The 21,869-nt window shown below is 41.5% G+C and overlaps 1 protein-coding gene across 2 annotated transcripts in view; it reads right to left on the bottom strand.

Moving 5' to 3' along the window:
- LOC138664932 (deoxynucleoside triphosphate triphosphohydrolase SAMHD1-like) overlaps positions 1–21,869 on the bottom strand; it is a 415,941-nt gene that overhangs the window by 211,175 nt on the left and 182,897 nt on the right. For both annotated transcript variants that reach the window (XM_069751981.1, XM_069751982.1), the window contains exons 7-8: positions 10,901–11,001; positions 410–521 (exon numbers count right to left, since the gene is read on the bottom strand). In XM_069751981.1, the coding sequence (XP_069608082.1) occupies positions 410–521; positions 10,901–11,001 (213 nt within the window). The remainder of the gene's footprint in view (positions 1–409; positions 522–10,900; positions 11,002–21,869) is intronic.

Here is a 21,869-nt window from a genome sequence, read left to right as displayed (position 1 = left end):
AAAAATACATACCAGATGTACAGTATAGTGTTTTTAAAACCAGGAAGGTCAAAATGATAGAGTGCCATCGCTTAACAGAAGCACAATCCACTCACCACTAATTTTTGTCAAACACCTGTGAAGTCAAAATGGACAATTCACTCCTCATGAAAATCTTAAGGGCTGTAGTTGCTAAATGGTCATTTTTTTTAGAGTGGTGTGGTTGCTCATTAGTGGTATTTCAGAGGCTCAGCAGAATTAAAATGGTGTCGAACAACAGAAATGGGATATCCATTTAATAAACATTTCTAGCATCTCCTTGAGATTTGCTATAAATGTTCATATTGGAAATACCTCTTAAAAAAGTTAAGACTTTATTGTCATGCTGCTCTCTGAAGATATTTTTTCTAGTGAAAATGACTTACGGTACCTTTTCTCTAGTACAAATGTGCTGCTTCCCATTCTCATCTTCACAGACTCTAGCAAATGTAAGAAATCTCCCATAATCAAAGTTATTTCTCAAACCCAAATGATGACAATCCCTATAATGAAAAAAAAAAAATTGTGGGCATTTCATTAATGCAAGTCAAGATTTCACAACAAATCTTCCCCAGTCTAGCCTTTCATACCCTTACCGATTTTTGTAACCACACAATTTTGTTATGGTGCTTGCTTGCTATAAAAATTAAAGCAAATTATATGTAGAGGGCATAGTAGCTTGACTGTATACTTTCTCCCACTTCTTTATAAATTATATATGATGTGTGGAGTAACCACAATTTATTTCATGGTGAGAGATTCACCAATTATACTGCATGTAGGTCTTATTGTTACACACCTGTTCTGAATATCCTGGGCTCCACATCCTTTAACTGTGAAATTACATTATTCCCTTAGGCCTATTTGAAGCCCACACATCCCTATGTCTTGGTATAGAAACTCTAGATTCCTATGTTTGGTGTGCTCCACCATCTGTGCTTATTGAGCTTGAACTTGCATTCATCTCTGCTGCTCCTAAGATCGCTGTTTGTCCAAGTCCTCACAGTTTCTCATGTCCTCGAGGAAGCTGCGCCAATGCCTAGGGTCCATGAGAAGTGGAGAATACATATGATGCATTAAACTCAATTTGACATGTGACTTGCCCCCTATCAAAGTGTACCAAAGAGTGTAACCACGCCCCTCCCCATCAGTGGCTCTGTTGTATCTTGTTCATCATTTTATATGAATTTTATATGAGTTTGATGTTGTTATCACAGTATTTAGTTTTGCTTTTGTTTTTTTTAAATTCGTTTATTGATTCCAGAATAAAACAAACAGTGCACACATTTGCATTTGTCATTATCAATTATATCACAGAATACAAATAATTGCACAGTATCATCATATCTAAAATTTACATGGGTAATAAACTGTGCATGTTAAATCATTAGTACCTATAAAATACCTACCGTACAACTTTTAACAACTTTAACCATTAATAGTAATAGTGAGTCGCCAAAAGAAAAAACAGACTTAAATCCTGCTCCGCAAGCGATTCCCCAAAACCACAAGCCCACCCTCCTGTGTATGTATTTAAACAGTGTAGACTATAGCAGGGATGTCAAACTGCATTCCTCGAGGGCTGCAACCAGGTCATGTTTTCAGGATTTCCTTGTACTGCACAGGTGATAATTTAATCACCTACACACATAATGATTGCAGCACCTTGTGCAATGCTAAGGAAATCTTGAAAACACACATGGTTTGCGGCCCTCGGGGAATGCAGTTTGACACCCCTGGACTATAGAGTATGATGAGAGGAATTCCATCTACCCCAAATTTTTTCGAATTTACCTGGGCATCCTCTATTTTGGTATAGTGTTCTTTCATACGGAATAATTGAATTCACTAAATCAATCCAAGCTCTGAGAAACGGGGAAGAACCACCCATCCACCTTAGTATTTAGTTTTATTTGTTAGTGTGATTCTCATTTAATGAGTTTTATATTCTCAGCAGTGTATTTACTTTTATTTGATAGTGTGATTCTCATTTATATGAGTTTTATATTCCCAGCAGAGTATTTACTCTTATTTGATAGCGAGGATCATGATTCTCATTGAATGGGCATATTTATATGGCCATGTTCAGGGGCTGGCAGGCACTTTTCAGCCTGGGGGGCAATCACAAGGCAGTGGCCCTCAAATTGTGGTGGCCCACCTCTGCCATGCTTATCTCTGGCCGCTGCATTAAAGCAGCAGAGATAACAAGCTTTAAGGACAGGCTGGTACATAGATATGGGAACAGAACGGAGCTTGCTGCATAGATATGGGAGCAGAACCAAGATTACTGACTACATAGATACTGTAACAGAAGCAAGCTAACTACATATACACAAGAACGGAACCAAGATTACTACGTAGATAAGGGAACTGAAAGGAGTTTACTACAGAGATATGGGAGCAGAACTGACCTTACTACAGAGATATGGAAGCAGAACCGAGCTTACTATAGAGATATGGGAGCAGAACCGAGCTTACTGCAGAGATAAGGGAGCAGAACAGAGCTTGCTATGTCTACTACATAGATACGGGAACAATACCAAGCTTACATCATACATATGGTACCAGAATCTCCCTCCCTTAACAAGTGGGTGTGCATACTTAGTTTAGTTAACGTTATAATTTGAGGTAGCCTCACGGTGTCTCTGTTAAGCTTCATAGTAATGTTAAATATTTTTTCTGCTACTTATGTTATTAATCTGAAGTTTCCTCTGTTCTATAAATAACTGATGTGGGAGAGAGGTACCGCCTTTTTATCTGTAGGTTTCCTGTCCCAGATGGGCGGATCCCCTCTCTCTGTGGTTCCGTCATGGGCTCAGAGAAATACCTTTATCGGTAGGTAACTATGTTTCTTATTCTGCAGTAACCTGTTTAGTAAAAATTCTGCATTCTTTTTTTATCTTTGGTTTATATGGCTTAAAATTTCAGCGACTTCCTGATTCTTATCAGGGCCTGGATTTGGCGATTGTTGCTGATAAGATTCAGGAGTGCTAACGAGATTTAAAGTTGTTAGTTCTTTTGAACTGTGCCTAGCATGTACCAATATCAAAATAAAAAAGGGGAGAAGCCAGCGCTGCCTATGGTCAGAACGCAATAGATAAAGTGCACATGCACATATTGATTTCTAACTGTATTTCAAAATAAGACATGTAGCAAACAATTGATCAATTCTTTGAGCCACCCCGCCACGCCAAGGCATTCTCATAATGGGGCAGTTCTACTCTACATTTTTTATATTCACTGGGCCATTACGGCTCCCTAAATGTATTAAAAGCAAGACCACATTAAATGCAAACTATGCCTGAAGCATTTCTGAATCACTTCCATGGCGCCAGAAAGGGCAAGCACAGATAAAGGCTGACCAGGTCCGGACATAGACATTTCTGGTCTAACCTCCACACTAACCAGCACCACAGATGAAGGGTGAGACAGGCTTAGACACAGGGGCACAATCAAACAGAGCCTAGGGTAGGGCAGGGCTGCTGTATGTGTGTACAGCAGCCTAGATCAATCACAATGAACACAGAAAGAATGGCGCGCATGGCAACAGTGGAGGTCAACACATGTACCAAGTATCGCTGTAGCACGGATTTTATACATTTTAATTTTCACGTCATCGGGTATTTCACGGCATTGAAAAACAGCATTAATTTCATCATCAAGGCAACGAATAACACTCTCTAATATGTCATCTGTAGTAGGGGGTCTTAGTTTGACTAGATCCTGTTTGGGGACTAGATACATTTTCTCCGTATGCTCCATTATATGCCTGTGAGCAGACTTGTTATTATTGGTATTGCAAAACCTAAGAGGTCCTGTAAACCCTCCGGTCTGCTTTAGTAGCCGCTTCTTTTTCTGTATGGGCTGTGGTCTATCACTTAGGGTTCTTATAACTTTACGCTACTTCTTTAGTATACCTTTTTGTTGGAATCTGACCCTTTGAGATGTCTAAAGGAATTTTGCCTATGGCTGTAATTAAATCGTTGCTTGCATTGTGCAAAATAGATTTTCTGACAGTGGGGGTTGCCTTCACCAGTGTTTTTAAGAGAGCCCACTTACGACAGAGTCTCTCGGATAGCTTTACATTACAGCGCACACAGGGTAGAATGTCATAGTCCACGTAAAATTCACTTTTAAAAACACTAATAAAGGCAACCCTCGCGGTCAGAAAATCTATTTTGCACAATGCAAGCAATGATTTAATTACAGCCATAGGCGAAATGGACCGGATACCGCTGAAAGAGCAACAAAAAGGTATACTAAAGAAGTGGCGTAAAGCTATAAGAACCCTGAGTGATAGACTCACAGTCCATAAAGAAAAAATAACAAGTCTGCTCACAGGCAATTAATGGAGCATACAGAGAAAATGCATTTAGTCCCCAAACAGGATCTAGTCAAACTAAGACCCCCTACTGCAAATAACTTATTAGAGAGTGTTATTTGTCGCCTTGATGATGAAATTAGCGCCGTTTTACAACACCGTGAAATACCCGATGACGTGAAAATTAAAATGCATATCTCCATGCTACAGCGATACTTGGTACATGCTAGCCACAGTTCAAAAGAACTAACAACTTTAACCCCTTTCTGACGTCGGAAGGGATAGTACGTCCGATGTCAGAAGCCCCGCTTTGATGTGGGCTCCGGTGGTGAGCCCACCTCAATGCTGCGACAAGTCAGCTGTTGAAAACAGCTGACATGTGCCCACAATATGTGCGGGCGGAATCGTGATCCCCGCACCGATTAACTAGCTAAATGCCGCTGTCAAACTCTGACAGCGGCATTTAATGCGTGTTTCCAGCCATCGGGCGGAAATACGCTCACCGCTGACCCCGTCACGTGATCAGGGGTCAGCGGTGCATTGGCATGACAACCAGAGGTCTCCTTGAGACCTCTATGGTTGTTGATGCCAGATTACTATGGATGCCACCCTGTAGTCGGCGCTCATAGCAATGCAGTAATTCTGCTACATAGGGGCATATCTGAGCATTGCCTTTATGTAGCAAAGTCGATCAAGTTATTGCAGCTTCTAGCCCCCATGGAGGCTATTGAATCATGCCAAAAGTAAAAAAAAGTGATTAAAATTATGAAAAAAATAAAAAAACATAAAAGTTAAAATCACCCCCTTTTCGCCCCATTTAAAATAAAACAACAAAAATCAAATTAAACATAGACATATTTGGTATCGCCGCAGTGAGAATCGCCCGATCTATCAATAAAGAAATGATTAACCTGATTGCTACACTGCATAGTAAGAAAAAAAATCAAAACGCCAGAATTACATTTTAGTGGTCGCCGCGACATTGCATTAAAAGGCAATAACGGGCGATCAAAAGAACGTGTCTGCACAAAAATGGTTTCATTAAACACATCACCTTGACACAAAAAAAAAATAAGCCCTCACCCAACACAAGATCGTACAAAATGGAGATGCTACGGGTCTCAGAAAATGGCACAACTTTTTTTTTTGCAAAATTTGGGATTTTTTTTCATCACTTAGATAAAAAAGAACCTAGACATGTTAGGTGTCTATGAACTCATAATGACCTGGAGAATCATAATGGCAGATCAGTTTTTGCAATTTCACCACACTTGGAATTTTTTTTCCCGTTTTCGAGTACATGACATGCTAAAACCAATGATGTCACTCAAAAGTACAACTTGTCCCGCAAAAAAATAAGCCCTCACATGGCCATATTGACAGAAAAAAGTTATGGCTCTGGGAAGAGGGGGGGGCGAAAAACAAAAGCGCAAAAATGAAAAAGCTCCGGTCATGAAGTGGTTACTTGTCCTTAGCACTCCTGAATCTGATTAGCAACAATCGCCAAATCCAGGCCCTGATAAAAATCAGGAGGTCGCTGAAATTGTAAGCCATGTAAACCAAAGATATAAAAAGTATGCAGAATTTTTACTAAACAGGTTACTGCAGAATACAAATGTTACAGCATGGAATGATAAAAGTTAATTTATTTTCAAAGGCTATGTAATGCCAGGATCTAACTTACTGGATTTGGTACATAGTACAACACAGAGTTATGCTCTGACCACCAGGAATCTGCCTCGGGGTTGGGATTCATTTATGCAGGCAATGGCCGAGCTAAATATTCCATCTACAGTTGTGGGCAATCCCATTACTAGGCAGCTTTTAGATGGATTAAAATGATCCATCAGTGAGGGTAGCGTTGTATCTACAGTCATGGCCAAAAGTTTTGAGAATGAGACCAATATTAATTTTTCCAAAGTCTACTGCTTCATTTTTTCTAATGGCAATTTGCATATACTCCTGAATGTCAGAGTGATCAGCTTAACAGCAATTACTGTACTTGCAAAGTCAATATTTGCCCAGAAAATGAACTTTAACCCCCAAAACACATTTCAACATCATTGCACTCCTGCCTTAAAAGGAGCAGCTAACATCGTTTTAGTGATTGATCCATTAACACAGGTGTGGGTGTTGATGAGGACAGGGCTGGCGATCAATCAGTCATGATTAAGTAAGAATGACATCACTGGACACTTTAAAAGGAGGCTGGTGCTTGGTATCATTGTTTCTCTTCAGTTAACCATGGTTATCTCTAAAGAAACACGTGCAGCCATCATTGCACTGCACAAAAATGGCCTAACAGGGAAGAGTATCGCAGCTACAAAGATTGCACCTCAGTCAACAATCTATCGCATCATCAAGAACTTCAAGGAGAGAGCTTCCATTGTTGTCAAAAAGGCTCCAGGGAGCCCAAGAAAGATCAGCAAGCGCCAGGACCTTATCTTAAAACTGTTTCAGCTGTGGGATCGGACTACCAGCAGTGCGGAGCTTGCTCAGGAATGGCAGCAGGCTGGTGTGAGTGCTTCTGCACGCACTGTGAGGCGGAGACTTGAGCAAGGCCTGGTTTCAAGGAGGGCAGCAAAGAAGCCACTTCTCTCCAGAAAAAACATCAGGGACCGACTGATATTCTGCAAAAGTTACAGGGAGTGGACTGCTGAGGACTGGGGCAAAGTCATTTTCTCTGATGAATCCCCTTTTCGATTGTTTGGGACATCTGGAAAACAGCTTATTAGGCGATACCACCAGTCTTCTCTCATGCCAACTGTAAAGCATCCTGAAACCATTCATGTGTGGGGTTGCTTCTCAGCCAAGGGAATCGGCTCACTCACAGTCTTGCCTAAAAACACAGCCATGAATAAAGAATGGTACCAGAATGTCCTCCAAGAGCAACTTCTCCCAACCGTCCAAGAGCAGTTTGGTGCCCAACAATGCCTTTTCCAGCATGATGGAGCACCTTGCCATAAAGCAAAGGTAACTAAATGGCTCATGGAACAAAGCATAGAGATTTTGGGTCCATGGCCTGGAAACTCCCCAGATCTTAATCCCATTGAGAACTTGTGGTCAATCATCAAGAGACGGGTGGACAAACAAAAACCAACAAATTCTGGCAAAATGCAAGCATTGATTATGCAAGAATGGACTGCTATCAGTCAGGATTTGGTCCAGAAGTTGATTGAGAGCATGCCAGGGAGAATTGCAGAGGTCTTGAAGAAGAAGGGTCAACACAGCAAATATTGACTTGCTGCATTAACTCATTCTAACTGTCAATATAACCTATTGGTAACCATAATATGATTGCAATTATATTTCTGTACTAGCTGAAGAGCCCGGCGTTGCCTGGGCATAGTAAATATCTGTGGTTAGTTATAGCACCTCACTTGTCTTATTTTCCCATCACGCCTCTCATTTTCCCAATCACATCTTTCATTTTCCCCCTCACATCTCTCATTTTCTCCCTCACACCTCTCATTTTCTCCCTCACTCCTCTCATTCCCCCCTAACACTTGTCATTTCAACCTCACATCTGACATTTTCTGATCACTCCACTATTTTTCCTCACTCCTCTCATTTTGCACTCACACCTTTTCATTTTCACCTCACACCTCTCATTTTCACCTCATCACCTCAGTATATACATGTTTGTCATCTCCCTTATATATAGTATACATCTGTATGTCATCTCCTGTATATAGTATATACCTGTATGTCATCTCCCCTGTATATAGTGTATATACCTGCTGTGTGTCATCTCCCCTATATATATATTATATACCTGAATGTCATCTCCTTCTATATATAGTATATACCTGTATGTCATCTTCTCCTGTATACAGTATATAGCTGTGTGTCATCTCCCCTGTATATAGTATATATCTGTGTGTCATCTCCTCCTGTATATAGTATATACCTGCATGTCATCTTCTATATATAGCATATACCTGTATGTCATCTCCTCCTGTATATAGTATATACCTGTAGGTCATCTGCTCCTGTATATAGTATATACCTGTGTGTCATCTCCTCCTGTATATAGTATATACCTGTATGTCATCTCCTCCTGTATATATATGTACCTGTATGTCATCTCCTCCTCTATATAGTATATACCTGTGTGTCATCTCTCCTGTATATAGTATATAACTGTGTGTCATCTCCCCTGTATATAGTATATACCTGTGTGTCATCTCCTCCTGTATTAGACCTCGTTCACACGTTATTTGCTCAGTATTTTTACCTCAGTATTTGTAAGCTAAATTGGCAGCCTGATAAATCCCCAGCCAACAGGAAACCCTCCCCCTGGCAGTATATATTAGCTCACACATACACATAATAGACAGGTCATGTGACTGACAGCTGCCGTATTTCCTATATGGTACATTTGTTGTAGTTTGTCTGCTTATTAATCATATTTTTAATTTTGAAGGATAATACCAGACTTGTGTGTGTTTTAGGGCAAGTTTCGTTTGTCAAGTTGTGTGTGTTGAGTTGCGTGTGGCGACATGCATGTAGCGACTTTTGTGAGATGAGTTTTGTGTGGCAACATGCGTGTAGCAACGTTTTGTGTGTCGAGTTGCATGTGACAGGTTAGTGTAGCAAGTTGTGTGCAGCAAGTTTTGCGCATGGCGAGTTTTGCGCGTGGCGAGTTTTATGTGTGGTGCCTTTTGAGTATGTGCAAGTTTTGTGTGAGGCAACTTTTGCATGTGTTGCAACTTTTGTGCATGTGGCAATTTTTCCGCGTGTGCAAGTTTTGCGTGTGGCGAGTTTTCCATGAGGTGAGTTTTGCACTTGTGGCGAGTTTTGCAATAGCCTAGTTTTTGCATGTGGCGAGTTCTGCGCGTGGCGAGTTTTGAGCTGCGACTTTTGTGTTTCGACTTTTATGTGGCGAGGTTGGTGTATTTGTGGTGAAATGTGTGCTGAGGGTAATATGTGTTCAAGCACGTGGTAGTGTGTGGCACATTTTGTGTGTGTGTTCATATCCCCGTGTGTGGTGAGTATCCCATGTTGGGGCCCCACCTTAGCAACTGTACGGTATATACTCTTTGGCGCCATCGCTCTCACTCTTTAAGTCCCCCTTGTTCACATCTGGCAGCTGTCAATTTGCCTCCTACACTTTTCTTTTCATTTTTTCCCATTAAGTAGATAGGGGCAAAATTGTTTGGTGAACTGGAAAGCGCGGGGTTAAAATTTTACCTCACAACATAGCTTATGACGCTCTCGGGGTCCAGATGTGTGACTGTGCAAAATTTTGTGGCTGTAGCTGCGACGCCTCCAACACTTTTCCTTTCACTTTTTTCCCCATTATGTAGATAGGGGCAAAATTGTTTGGTGAATTGGAACGCGCGGGGTTAAAATTTCACCTCACAACATAGCCTATGACGCTCTCGGGGTCCAGACGTGTGACTGTGCAAAATTTTGTGGCTGTAGCTGTGACAGTGCAGATGCCAATCCCGGACATACACACACACACACACACACACATTCAGCTTTATATATTAGATGTGATATAAACATCAGACAAACACTAATAAAAACCAGAGGGCAGCAGATCATGTGAAAATATAATTTTGATGTCATTCTCAAAACTTTTGGCCATGACTGTACCCCCCCAGACGCTATCCCCACCCACCTGTACAATTCAGTCGTTACACCCTCCGTCATTAGGTAGCACACAAGGAACTCTGCTATCTAAAAAAGGTCTCTACCAATACTACAATCCATGTGGCTCACGATGTAAGTGGTGTGCTGGATAAATGTTGTAGCTGAATTGTAACACACTATATTATTCAATGTGATGATGTATATTATTATTACATACAGTTTGGCACATGTGAATGTAATATTTTTTATATTAGTTTGTAAGAACTGTAATGATGTATATTATTTGTACTTGTAATACTTTTTATATTATCCTGGAAATTTTTTTATATTATTGATATGTTTTGATCTGTATTTATTTTTAGAACAATAAAATATTTTAAAACTTTTTACAATATCGTGTCTTTGCTTTTTTTTACAATCGTATAAAACAGCCGCTTTATACTTGATCACATTGTAACATGGCCATATAAATAATATGCCCATTCAAAGAGAATCATGATCGTCGCTATCAAATAACAGTAAATACTCTGCTGGGAATATAAAACTCATATAAAATGAGAATCACACTATCAAATAAGAGTAAAACATTGCTGGGAATATAAAACACATACAATGAGCATCACGTTATTAAATAAAAGTAAACACACTGCTGGGAAGATAAAACTCATAAAATGAGAATCTCACTAACAAAACTAAATACTCTGATAACAACATCAAACTCATATAAAATTCATATGAAATGATGAGCAAGATACGACAGAGCCACTGATAGGGAGGGGCGTGGTTACACACTTTGATACACTTTGATAAGTGGCGGGGTAGCTGTCAAATTGAGTTTGACAGATAATATGTATTATTTACTACTTGCGTATTACGCTACCGCTTTGTCAGGGAACTCTGCCTAATCACCAACCAAAAGTCATTGATTAATTGTAACAGTATATCCAAGACAACAGGTACCTGGCAAAGTAGTCCATTTTGTCCACATCAATGCCACTTTTTTTGTTGGCCACAATATCATAAAGAAAGCTTTTATCTTTTTCACGCCCATGATAAGGCCACTGCAAATAATGAAAAAAAGAATGCTCATTACAGTTAACTTATTAATTTTTTCTCTTAACATGGCAACACAAAGCTGGAGTACAAAGCAGATTTTTTCACCCTAAGCATCAATTAAATCAGCATATCAGTGCCATTGCAGCCATGTCTTACTTTACTTTATATTACAAGATTGTGCTGACAAGTTAAGACATGGTTATAATACTGATTACATTAAAGCCTTTCATGACGAAATCCGCTTTGCTGTTCTTCTTTAAAGGGAACCTGTCATCTGAATTTGGCGGGACTGGTTTTGGGTCATATGGGCGGGGCTTTGGGGTGTTTGATTCACCCTTTTCTTACCTGCTGGCTGCATGCTGGCTGCAATATTGGATTGAAGTTCATTCTCTGTCCTCCATAGTACACGCCTGCGCAAGGCAAGATTGCTTTGCGCAGGCGTGTACTATGGAGGACAGAGAATGAACTTCAATCCAATATTGCAGCCAGCATGCAGTCAGCGGGTAAGGAAAGGGTGAATCAAACACCCAAAAACTCCGCCCATATGACCCAAAACCAGTCCCGCCAAATTCAGGTGACAGAGTCCCTTTAAGCACCGTTTGAAGTTTTCTGATAATTAGATTTTGGTACACAGGGGCTGGACTGTACCCTGGGTCTCCTCCGTGTCTGTGATTCCCCGACCCCTCTGTCTGCTTCCAGTCTGTGAATATCAGGTCATTGCTGAGATTTCACACAGAGGAAGCAAGTAATTCAAAGATCGGAGGCAGGCAAATGGACCAAGGAATCACAGGCATGGAGCAGAAGACCCAGTGCACAGTCCGGCCCCTGTGCACCAAAATCTAATTAGCAGTAAACTTCAAATGGAGAGTAAAGAACAGCAAAGCGCATTTCTTCACCAAATTTTATTATCACCATTACAGCCATGTCTTTACTTTACGTAAAAAAATCATGCTGACAAGTTCTCTTTATATACAGTGGGGAAAAGTATTTAGTCAGCCATCAATTGTGCAAGTTCTTCTACTTAAAAAGGCCTGTAATTGACATCATAGGTAGACCACTTTGAGAGTCAAAATGGGAAAACAAATCCAGAAAATCACCTTGTCTGATTTGGCAAGATTTATTTTGCAAATTATGGTGGAAAATAAGTACCGTATTTTTCGGACTATAAGATGCACTTTTTTCCCCAAAATTTTTTGGGGAAAATGGGGGTGCGTCTTATAGTCAGAATATACTTACAAAATACTGTGGCGGCGGTCCTGGTCCGACGCTGCAGGGCGATACAGCTTCCCTTCACAGGCTGGTGCTCTATGGTGCGGCGGTGGTGCTCTGTGGTGCGGCAGTGGGGCTCTGTGGTGCGGGGGGGCTCCACCAGCATTTTCTGAAAACCCAGAGGCCCCTGCAGATCCATTGCTACGATGCGGTAGCCTCCGGGAAAATGGCTGACGGGGAAGGCGCATACTCAGATTGAGATCTTGGCACCGAAATCTCGTCTCGAGATCCTGGGACGAGATCTCATTGCCAAGATCTGAATCTGAGCATGCACCACTCCCAGAGGCCATTTTCCCAGGGGCCACCGCATTGCAGCAGATTGAGATCTCGGCAATGAGATCTCGGGATGAGATCTCATTGCCAAGATCTCAATCTGAGCAAGTGTCCCCCCCATACAGTCATTTTCCCGGAGGCCACCGCATCACAGCAATGGATCTGCGTGGGGCCTCTGGGCCTTCACAAAATGCTGGCGGAGCCCTGCTGCACCACAGAGCACCACCACCGCACCTGTCGCAAAATACCGGTGGAACCACCAGGAACCCCAGAGCACCACCGCCACACCAGTCTGGGATTGGATTTACCAGAGGCCACCGCACCAGACTGGACCACCGAACAACCCCAGTGACCACTCCTCCACCTGTGCCAATTTCCCCGGTAAGGTGAATTCGGACTATAAGATGGACCACCATTTGACACATTTTTTTCCCCTATTTTCCTTCTGAAAATTTGGGGTGCATCTTATGGTCCTGTGCGACTTATAGTCCGAAAAATACAGTATTTGGTCATTAACAAAAGTTCATCTCAATATTTTGTTATATATCCTTATATATCCTTTGTTGGCAATGACAGAGGTCAAACGTTTTCTGTAAGTCTTCACAAAGTTGGCACACACTGTTGGTGGTATGTTGGCCCTTTCCTCCATGCAGATCTCCTTTAGAGCATTGATGTTTTGGGCTTGTCGCCGGGCAATACGGACTTTCAACTCCCTCCAAAAGGTTTTCTATGGGGTTGAGATCTGGAGACAGGCTAGGCCACTCCAGGACCTTCATATGTTACTTATGAAGCCACTCGTTCATTGCCCTGACGGTGTGCTTGGGATCATTATCATGCTGAAAGATCCATCCATGTTTCATCTTCAATGCCCTTGCTGATGGAAGGAGGTTTGCACTCAAAATCTCACGATACATGGCCCCATTCATTCTTTCATGTACAAGGATCAGTCATCCTGGTCCCTTTGCAGAGAAACAGCCCCAAAGCATGATGTTGCCCCCCAATGCTTCACAGTATGTATGGTGTTCTTTGGATGCAACTCAGCATTCTGTCAACTCCAAACACGACGAGTTTTATTTCTACCAAACAGTTCTACTTTGGTTCCATCAGACCATATGACATTCTCCCAATACTCTTCTGGATAATCCAAATGCTCTCTAACAAACTTCAGACGGGCCCGGACAGGTACGGGCTTAAACAGGGGGACACGTCTGACACTGCAGGATCTGATTCCCTGACAGTGTAGTGTGTAACTGATGGTAGGCCTTTGTTACGGTGGTCCCAACTCTATGCAGGCTAATCACTAGGTCCCCCCATGTGGTTCTGGGATTTTTGCTCACCGTTCTTGTGATCATTTTGACCCCACTGGGTGAGATCTTGCGTGGAGCACCAGATCGAGGGAAATTATCAGTGGTCTTTTATGTCTTCCATTTCCTTATTATTGCTCCCACAGTTGATTTCATCACACCATCTGCTTGCCTATTACAGATTCTGTCTTCCCAGCCTGGTGCAGGACTACAATTTTGTTTCTGGCGTCTTTTGACAGCTCTTTGGTCTTCACCATAGTAGAGTTTGGAGTGTGACTGTTTGAGGTTATGGACAGGTGTCTTTTATACTGATAACAAGTTCAAACAGGTGCCATTACTACAGGTAATGAGTGGAGGAAAGAGGAGACTCTTAAAGAAGAAGTTACAGGTCTGTGAGAGCCAGAAATCTTGCATGTTTTTAGGTGACTAAATACTTATTTACTACCAAAATTTGCAAAATAAATCTTGCCAAATCAGACAAGGTGATTTTCGGGATTTGTTTTCTCATTTTGACTCTCATAGTTGTGGTCTACCTATGATGTCAATTACAGGCCGCTCTCATCTTTTTAAGTGGGAGAACTTGCTCAATTGGTGGCTGACTACTTTTTTCCCCACTGTAGATAGGACATCTGCAGATTAAAAACATACATGTTTTTTATTATGTTTCAAAGCTAAGTGACAGAGAGTTGACAAAACAAATATTTTTATTGAAAATATGACATGCCAAAAGGAGAGAAAACCCACAGCTGAAAAATTAGAACAAGCAAAGAATGTAAAAAATCTATCAAAAAATGCAATGAAGAAACACAATTAACCTAATTTATACTGTGTACATGATGTGTTTGCGACTTGTTTTTTTTTGCTGACATTTTTAAAAAAAACTAATTTAGCACCGTATTTACTGCATTTACTGCATTTTTGAAAAACCGCTTAAAAAATGCATTACAAACACATTGTAAGATCATGGCCTTAGCTAATTGGTGCACAAATTCTGTACAAAACTGCAGCATCTAAAACACACCGAATACTTTCCATATAAATTTAGCCTAAGGGTTCTTTTCGAAAACACAAGGTGTTTTTTTTTTTACTATATCAAGACTTCTATTTATGTTATGTTAACATTTTTTTAAATGGTGATTTCCGTTTCCTTCCTCTTCTAGAGGAGAAGAGCAGGGAGAAGGTGATACAGACTTGATATATCAATTTAGAGTGAAACATTTGTGGCTGCAACAACGTAGCCAGTGTTTTGTTCATAATGTCTGTTACTCAGGCAGCATAGCCTCCTGTCAGGTTCCCTTTAGGACTGAGACATGGATTCTGCAGACACAGTAAAGACCTCAAACTACACTTGAGCAAAAACCTGGTGCAAATACATTACCTCCATTTTATTGATTCCATAGATTGGATGTAAGGATTTTCACCAGGTTTTTCTCAAGTGTAGGTTTGGGCATAATTTCTGTAACTGAATAAAAGACTTGTGTTGCTGCCTCAAGGAAATATTTTAGTTTGTGGAATCAAATTAGGGCAAATAATTTAGTTAATGGTATCAGTTCCTTATAGGGGAAGTGAAACCTGAAAAGTCTGCTCTCTTGCATAAGTGCTGTTTGCTTTTGCTATAGACATGGCCATTGGCCAGTGTTAGGGGCAGGCAGACTAGGCATCTTTCTAGGGCCCCTGCTCCCCCAGAAGCCCCCAGCCAGTGCAGTGCCATTAATAGCAGCACACCACACAGCCGATATGGGACCCGTGAGTAAGGGAGACCCGGCGCCAGCTAATACAGTTGAAAGCAATGATGGCGGAGAAAGCGTCAGATGACATTCCCTCTCCCATCATTCCCCTCTAATGCTGCACCCAATGCAGAGACCAGAACAGGGGGGACAGGGAGGAGTGGGGAGTATTCTATTTTTTTTTATATCAGTGAGTACGTAGTAGCCAAAATACTGCCGGACTGTGGAGCTGCATTATCCTCTATTGGGGGGGGAAGGGGGGGCTGCATTATACTCTATGAGTGGACTGCATTATATTCTATGGGGGATGCATTATATTCTATGGGGGGGCTGCATTATATTCTATCGTGGGGCTGCACTATTCTCTGTGCGGGTTTGCATTATACAATATGGGGTGGCTGCATTTTACTCTATGGGGGCTGCACTATATTCCATGAGGGAGCTGCATTATACTCTATCAAGGACTATGGGGTGCATTATATAAGAACTGCATTATACCCTTCAGACTATCGGTTGTGCATTATACTGCATAGAGGACTATGGGGAATGCATTATACTATATGAAGAACTATGGGGTGCATTATACTATGGGGAGTGCATTGTACTACATGGAGAACTATGGGGGGTGCATAATAAATATGGAGGATTATGAGGAGTGTATTATATGATATGGAGGACTATATGGAGTGTATTATACTATATGGATGACTATGAGGAGTGTATTATACTATATGGAGGACTATGGGGAGTGTATTATACTATATGGAGGACTATGGGGAGTGTTTTATACTATTTGGAGGACTATGGGGTATAATATACTACAGGTGCTTCTCACAAAATTATAATATCATCAAAAAGTTAATTTATTTCAGTTATTCAATACAGAAAGTGAAACTTATATATTACATAGAGTCATTACAAATGATCTATTTCAAGTGCTTATTTCTGTTAATGTTGTTGATTATGGTTTACAACCAATTCAAACTCAAAAGTCATTATCTCAGTAAATTAGAATACTTTATAACACCAGCTTGAAAAAGGATTTTAAAATCTGAAATGTTGGCCTACTGAAATGTATATTCAGTAAATGCACTCAATACTTGCTTGGGGCTCCTTCTGCATCAATTACTGCATCAATGCAGCATGGCATGGAGGCGATCAGCCTGTGGCAGTGCTGTGATGCTATGAAAGCCCAGGTTGCTTTGATAGCAGCCTTCAGCTCATCTGCATTGTTGGGTCTACCTACCCCTCCTAACTACGCAGAAAGCAACTAGGCGAAATGTACGCTGGAGTCACAGGAGCCACGGGGTACTGACTATTGGTATATACTATTTTATTATACGTCCTTCCTTTTCTATGCCTTTTTTGGATGTGTATAATGTTTCTTACACCTATTTATATATTTAATAGGGTATGTGTATGGGATTTCACTATGCATGATCATGTTATTTAGTCATTATACCCATTACTAATATCTCTGTGCAGTGGTCTCCGTATATTTTGTCGCTTGGTTTTCCTCCATATTTCCATATTTCAATATTATGACGTAATAAAATTTTAATAAAATTATATATATATAAGTTGGGAGGGGTAATAATGAGTGAGTTTGTCACTTCCTGATTCTCAGTCAGTCAGTGGGAGCTGTGTAAGTAATGTATTATAGTTGTAAGGTGCTCTTCCTGGCTATGCGGTCCCATACTCAGCCTGAGCTTTCCTTCTCAATGCTGGCTCCTCCAGCCTCTGAGATTCTCGTCCTGCCTCTGGGGTCCTGGCCTGTTTTGCCTTTTCCTAAATTACTCTCCAGCACTTTAACAAGTAAAATACACTACTGTACACTGCTCCCACTGACTGACTGAGAATCAGGAAGTGTCCCACTGACAAACTCACTCACTCTTACCAGCGCAGTAGCAGCTATCGGGGCGAGATTACTGAGGGATCGGTGACCTGTCAGACATCTGCATTATGCTCAGTTTCCAGGTTCTCTGTTCCCTTCTCTCTGCTGTTATTATATACCACTATTGAAGTCTTACACTGATCTCACTCGATACTACTTTTCTGTTGCACTAATACCCTATTGAGGTACAGTCTAATATATCCGGATTATGATTAGGTCCCTTTTCTAAGTACTCTGCTTTTTTTTTTTCATTTACGTAGTAGTAACAGTTGTCTGTTTTCCAATTTTGTCTATTCTCTTGCCTCAAAATGTTTTTAGCATCTTAGGGTGCCTCTTGTGACATCACATGTTACAATTGTTCCATTGCATCTCATGACTCGTCACAGTTGTGTATTTTTGTTTACTAAAATGTTTAAATCAAGAATTATTAAAAAAAGAAGAAATCTGCATTATGAATACCAGTATTAAGGAGGATGGATGTCTCGTCAAAAAGAAATCTGACAGGTGCCCCGCCTACTATCAAATTGATATCAAAGTTATATTAAATTGTATCAAATTGATCTTATAGGGAATTAAATAGATATCGTACGGCTATTGTAGTGTATTAAAGGGAATAAAGTAGATATTATACGGCGATCGTATTGTATGAAAGTGTATTAAATTGATTACTGGCACGATTCCTACAAATTGATAACAAAGTGCACTGTTTTATAAGCCGATTGATACGTTAATGAGAATTGTTTCCTTGTGCCGATTATTTTATAGGGCCAATAATTATTCCAAAGTGAAACAAAAAGTGCGATTGATCTGATAAGAATTTGATTGTGCCTATTATTTTATAGGGACAATAATTATATAGGTTTTTGCTGCAGCTATTATTTATATAGGTTCTATTATGTATAGCGTCGATATTATGCTTTTATTGTCAATTTGATACGCTAAAAAGGAGTAAAATAAAGAACGAGAGACGCGATTTTCAGATAAAAGTTATAATGTTTATTGAACAAAATCAACGACATATTTCTGTCCAGCCGCTTCACCGATGCCTCCATCTTGTGCCAGTCATTACACTGGCTACCCATTTGCTATAGGCTCCAGTATTAACTCATCTCTCTCACCCACAAAGCTTTCCACAGTTCTGCACCGCCTTATATCTCCTCTCTCATCTCCGTCTATCGCCCTACACGTGCCCTCCGTTCTAAAAATGACCTAAGACCAACATCCCCCGTAATCCGAACCTCGCATCTCCGTCTCCAAGAACTTCTCTCGTGCTGCGCCAGCTCTCTGGAATGCACTTCCCCAGATGATCAGACTGATATCTAGCACCGACCTATTCAAGCGCGCTTTAAAAACCCATCTCTTCAAACAAGCCTACCACATCACCTACTCAGTAAACTAACTCTGTCCTGTTCCCTCCTTCCAAATATTATCTGCATGTGAATCTGCACCCTACTAATCATCTGTCTTCACACCCTCCATGCACATGATAACTGCACTTGATACTTGACTATTGCACTTAAACACACGGGCTGATGATCGGATCATGCAGCTTTATATGAAAATCCTTATTTATTATAATTGCCAGACCTGAAATAACAAGCACTTTTCACCTATTGTGTCCCCCCATTTCCTTGTAGATTGTAAGCTTGCGAGCAGGGACCTCACTCCTAATGTCACTGTATAAATTGTCTTAACTTGTACTGAATTTATTGTCTGTACATGTCCCCGCTTAATTGTAAAGTGCTGCGGTATATGTTGGCGCTATATACATAAAAATTATTATTATTATTATTATTATAAAGACGTATTAATAAATTTCATTGCTCAATTACAATCAATCAGTTACACCACATTTCTTGAAATCCACAATGCAGAACAATTAAACAAATCTTTTTTCATATAAAAGTTACTGTATTTTTATTTTAATCAAATCAATTATCACTCAACACTCGCTATCAGGCTCGGACTGGCCCACCGGAGATCCGGAGGATTCTCCGATGGGCCCGGGCACTGACACCTGCTGGCATACTGTCCAGCAGCTGCCTAGGGCCCCCACTGCTCCAGGGCCCCCCCTCCCCGGCCGCCCGCCTACCACCCACCCTCCTTGAAGACGATACTCACCCTGCTCCAGCGATGCCTGGTCTCAGCGTCTGCAGCTCCTCCTGAATGAGCGGTCATGTGGTACCGCTCATTAAGGTCATGAATATGCGCATATTCATGACCTTAATGAGCGGTATCACATGACCGCTCACGCAGGAAGAAGGTGCTGTGCCGGGAGTCGGGACAGAGCCAGAGGGATGTCGGCGCGGCCGCGCGGTGTGTCGTGTGTGGGACAGGTGAGTATGAGGGACGGGGGGATGAAGGAGGACATAAGCCGGCGCGCCATGCAAGATGGGAGCAGGAGCGGGAGCGGGGGGTGGAGAGATAAGCCATGCATACAGGAGGGGGAAATATAAGCCATGCATACAGGGGGGGGAATATGAGCCATGCATTCAGGGGGGGGGGAATATGAGCCATGCATACAGGGGTGGGAATATGAGCCATGCATACAGGGGGGGAATATGAGCCATGCATTGAGGGGGGAATATGAGCCATGCATACAAGAGGGGGAATATGAGCCATGCATACAGGAGGGGGGGGTATGAGCCATGCATACAAGAGGGGGGTCATTATACAGTATTGAGCATCATGTGGGATCATTATACAGTATGGAGAACTGTGTGTGGCCATTATACAGTATTGAGCATCATGTGTGGCCGTTATACAGTATGGAGCATCATGTGTGGCCAATGGACATTATACAGTATGGAGCATCGTGTGTGGCCGTTATACAGTATGGAGCATCATGTGTGGCCCTTATACAGTATGGAGGATCATTTGTGGCCATTATACAGTATTGAGCATCATGTGGGATCATTATACAGTATGGAGAACTGTGTGTGGCCGTTATACAGTATGGAGCACTATGTGTGGCCATTATACAGTATGGAGTGCTATGTGTGGCCATTATACAGTATGGAGCACTGTGTGGCCATTATACATTATGGAGCATCATGTGTGGCCATTATACACTATGGAGCATCATGTGTGGCCGTTTTACAGTATTGAGCATCATGTGTGGCCATTATACAGTATGGAGAACTGTGTGTGGCCATTATACAGTATGGAGCATCATGTGTGGCCATTATACAGTATGGAGCATCATGTGTGGTGGCCGTTATACAGTATTGAGCATCATGTGTGGCTATTGTGTGGCCATATTTTTTTGTTTATAATTATTGTATATAAAACAGTGTGATCAGCAGTGCTAAATGGCTGTGGTTGGGATGTGGATATGGGTGTGACTAGTTGTGAAATGGGTGTGGTCAGAGGCGTGGCCTAAAATTTGCCGCAGCGCACTACGCGTGCCGCAAACTTTATACCTCCTTCCCTTCTTCAAAAGTTGGGAGGTATGGTACTGCATTTGCCAGATCACGGCAAGTGCCGCAAATCCCATAGGGAATCAATGAGGCCGAATGCAGTGTTGCTGTAAGTGATCCGTTACGTGGCAGATGCAGAAAAACTGCCAGATCTGCTGCAAAAGGCTACTTTCACATCAGCGATTCTTGCCAAAGTCACTGCCGATAGTGTCATACTCTTGGGGATCCTAGTTAATGATAAACTTACCTGGAGCAGCCAGTGCCAGGCAGCAGCTGCCAAGGCAAACAGGATCATGGGGTGCATTAAAAGAGGTCTGGATACACATGATGAGAGCATTATACTGCCTCTGTACAAATCCCTAGTTAGACCGCACATGGAGTACTGTGTCCAGTTTTGGGCAACGGTGCTCAGGAAGGATATAATGGAACTAGAGAGAGTACAAAGGAGGGCAACAAAATTAATAAAGGGGATGGGAGAACTACAATACCCAGATAGATTAGCGAAATTAGGATTATTTAGTCTAGAAAAAAGACGACTGAGGGGCGATCTAATAACCATGTATAAGTATATAAGGGGACAATACAAATATCTCGCTGAGGATCTGTTTATACCAAGGAAGGTGACGGGCACAAGGGGGCATTCTTTGCGTCTGGAGGATAGAAGGTTTTTCCACCAACATAGAAGAGGATTCTTTACTGTTAGTGCGGTGAGAATCTGGAATTGCTTGCCTGAGGAGGTGGTGATTGCGAACTCAGTCGAGGGGTTCAAGAGAGGCCTGGATGTCTTCCTGGAGCAGAACAATATTGTATCATACAATTATTAGGTTCTGTAGAAGGACGTAGATCTGGGGATTTATTATGATGGAATATAGGCTGAACTGGATGGACAAATGTCTTTTTTCGGCTTTACTAACTATGTTACTATGTTACTATGTTACTCACCAAAGGGGGAGGCAGCACTAAAAGTGCCTAGGGCAGCAGAAACTC

This window comes from Ranitomeya imitator, chromosome 2 (genome assembly GCF_032444005.1).
Source record: "Ranitomeya imitator isolate aRanImi1 chromosome 2, aRanImi1.pri, whole genome shotgun sequence".
Lineage (NCBI taxonomy): Eukaryota > Metazoa > Chordata > Amphibia > Anura > Dendrobatidae > Ranitomeya > Ranitomeya imitator.
Note: the sequence above shows the minus strand (reverse complement) of the source record. Positions and strands in the feature narration are given on the sequence as shown.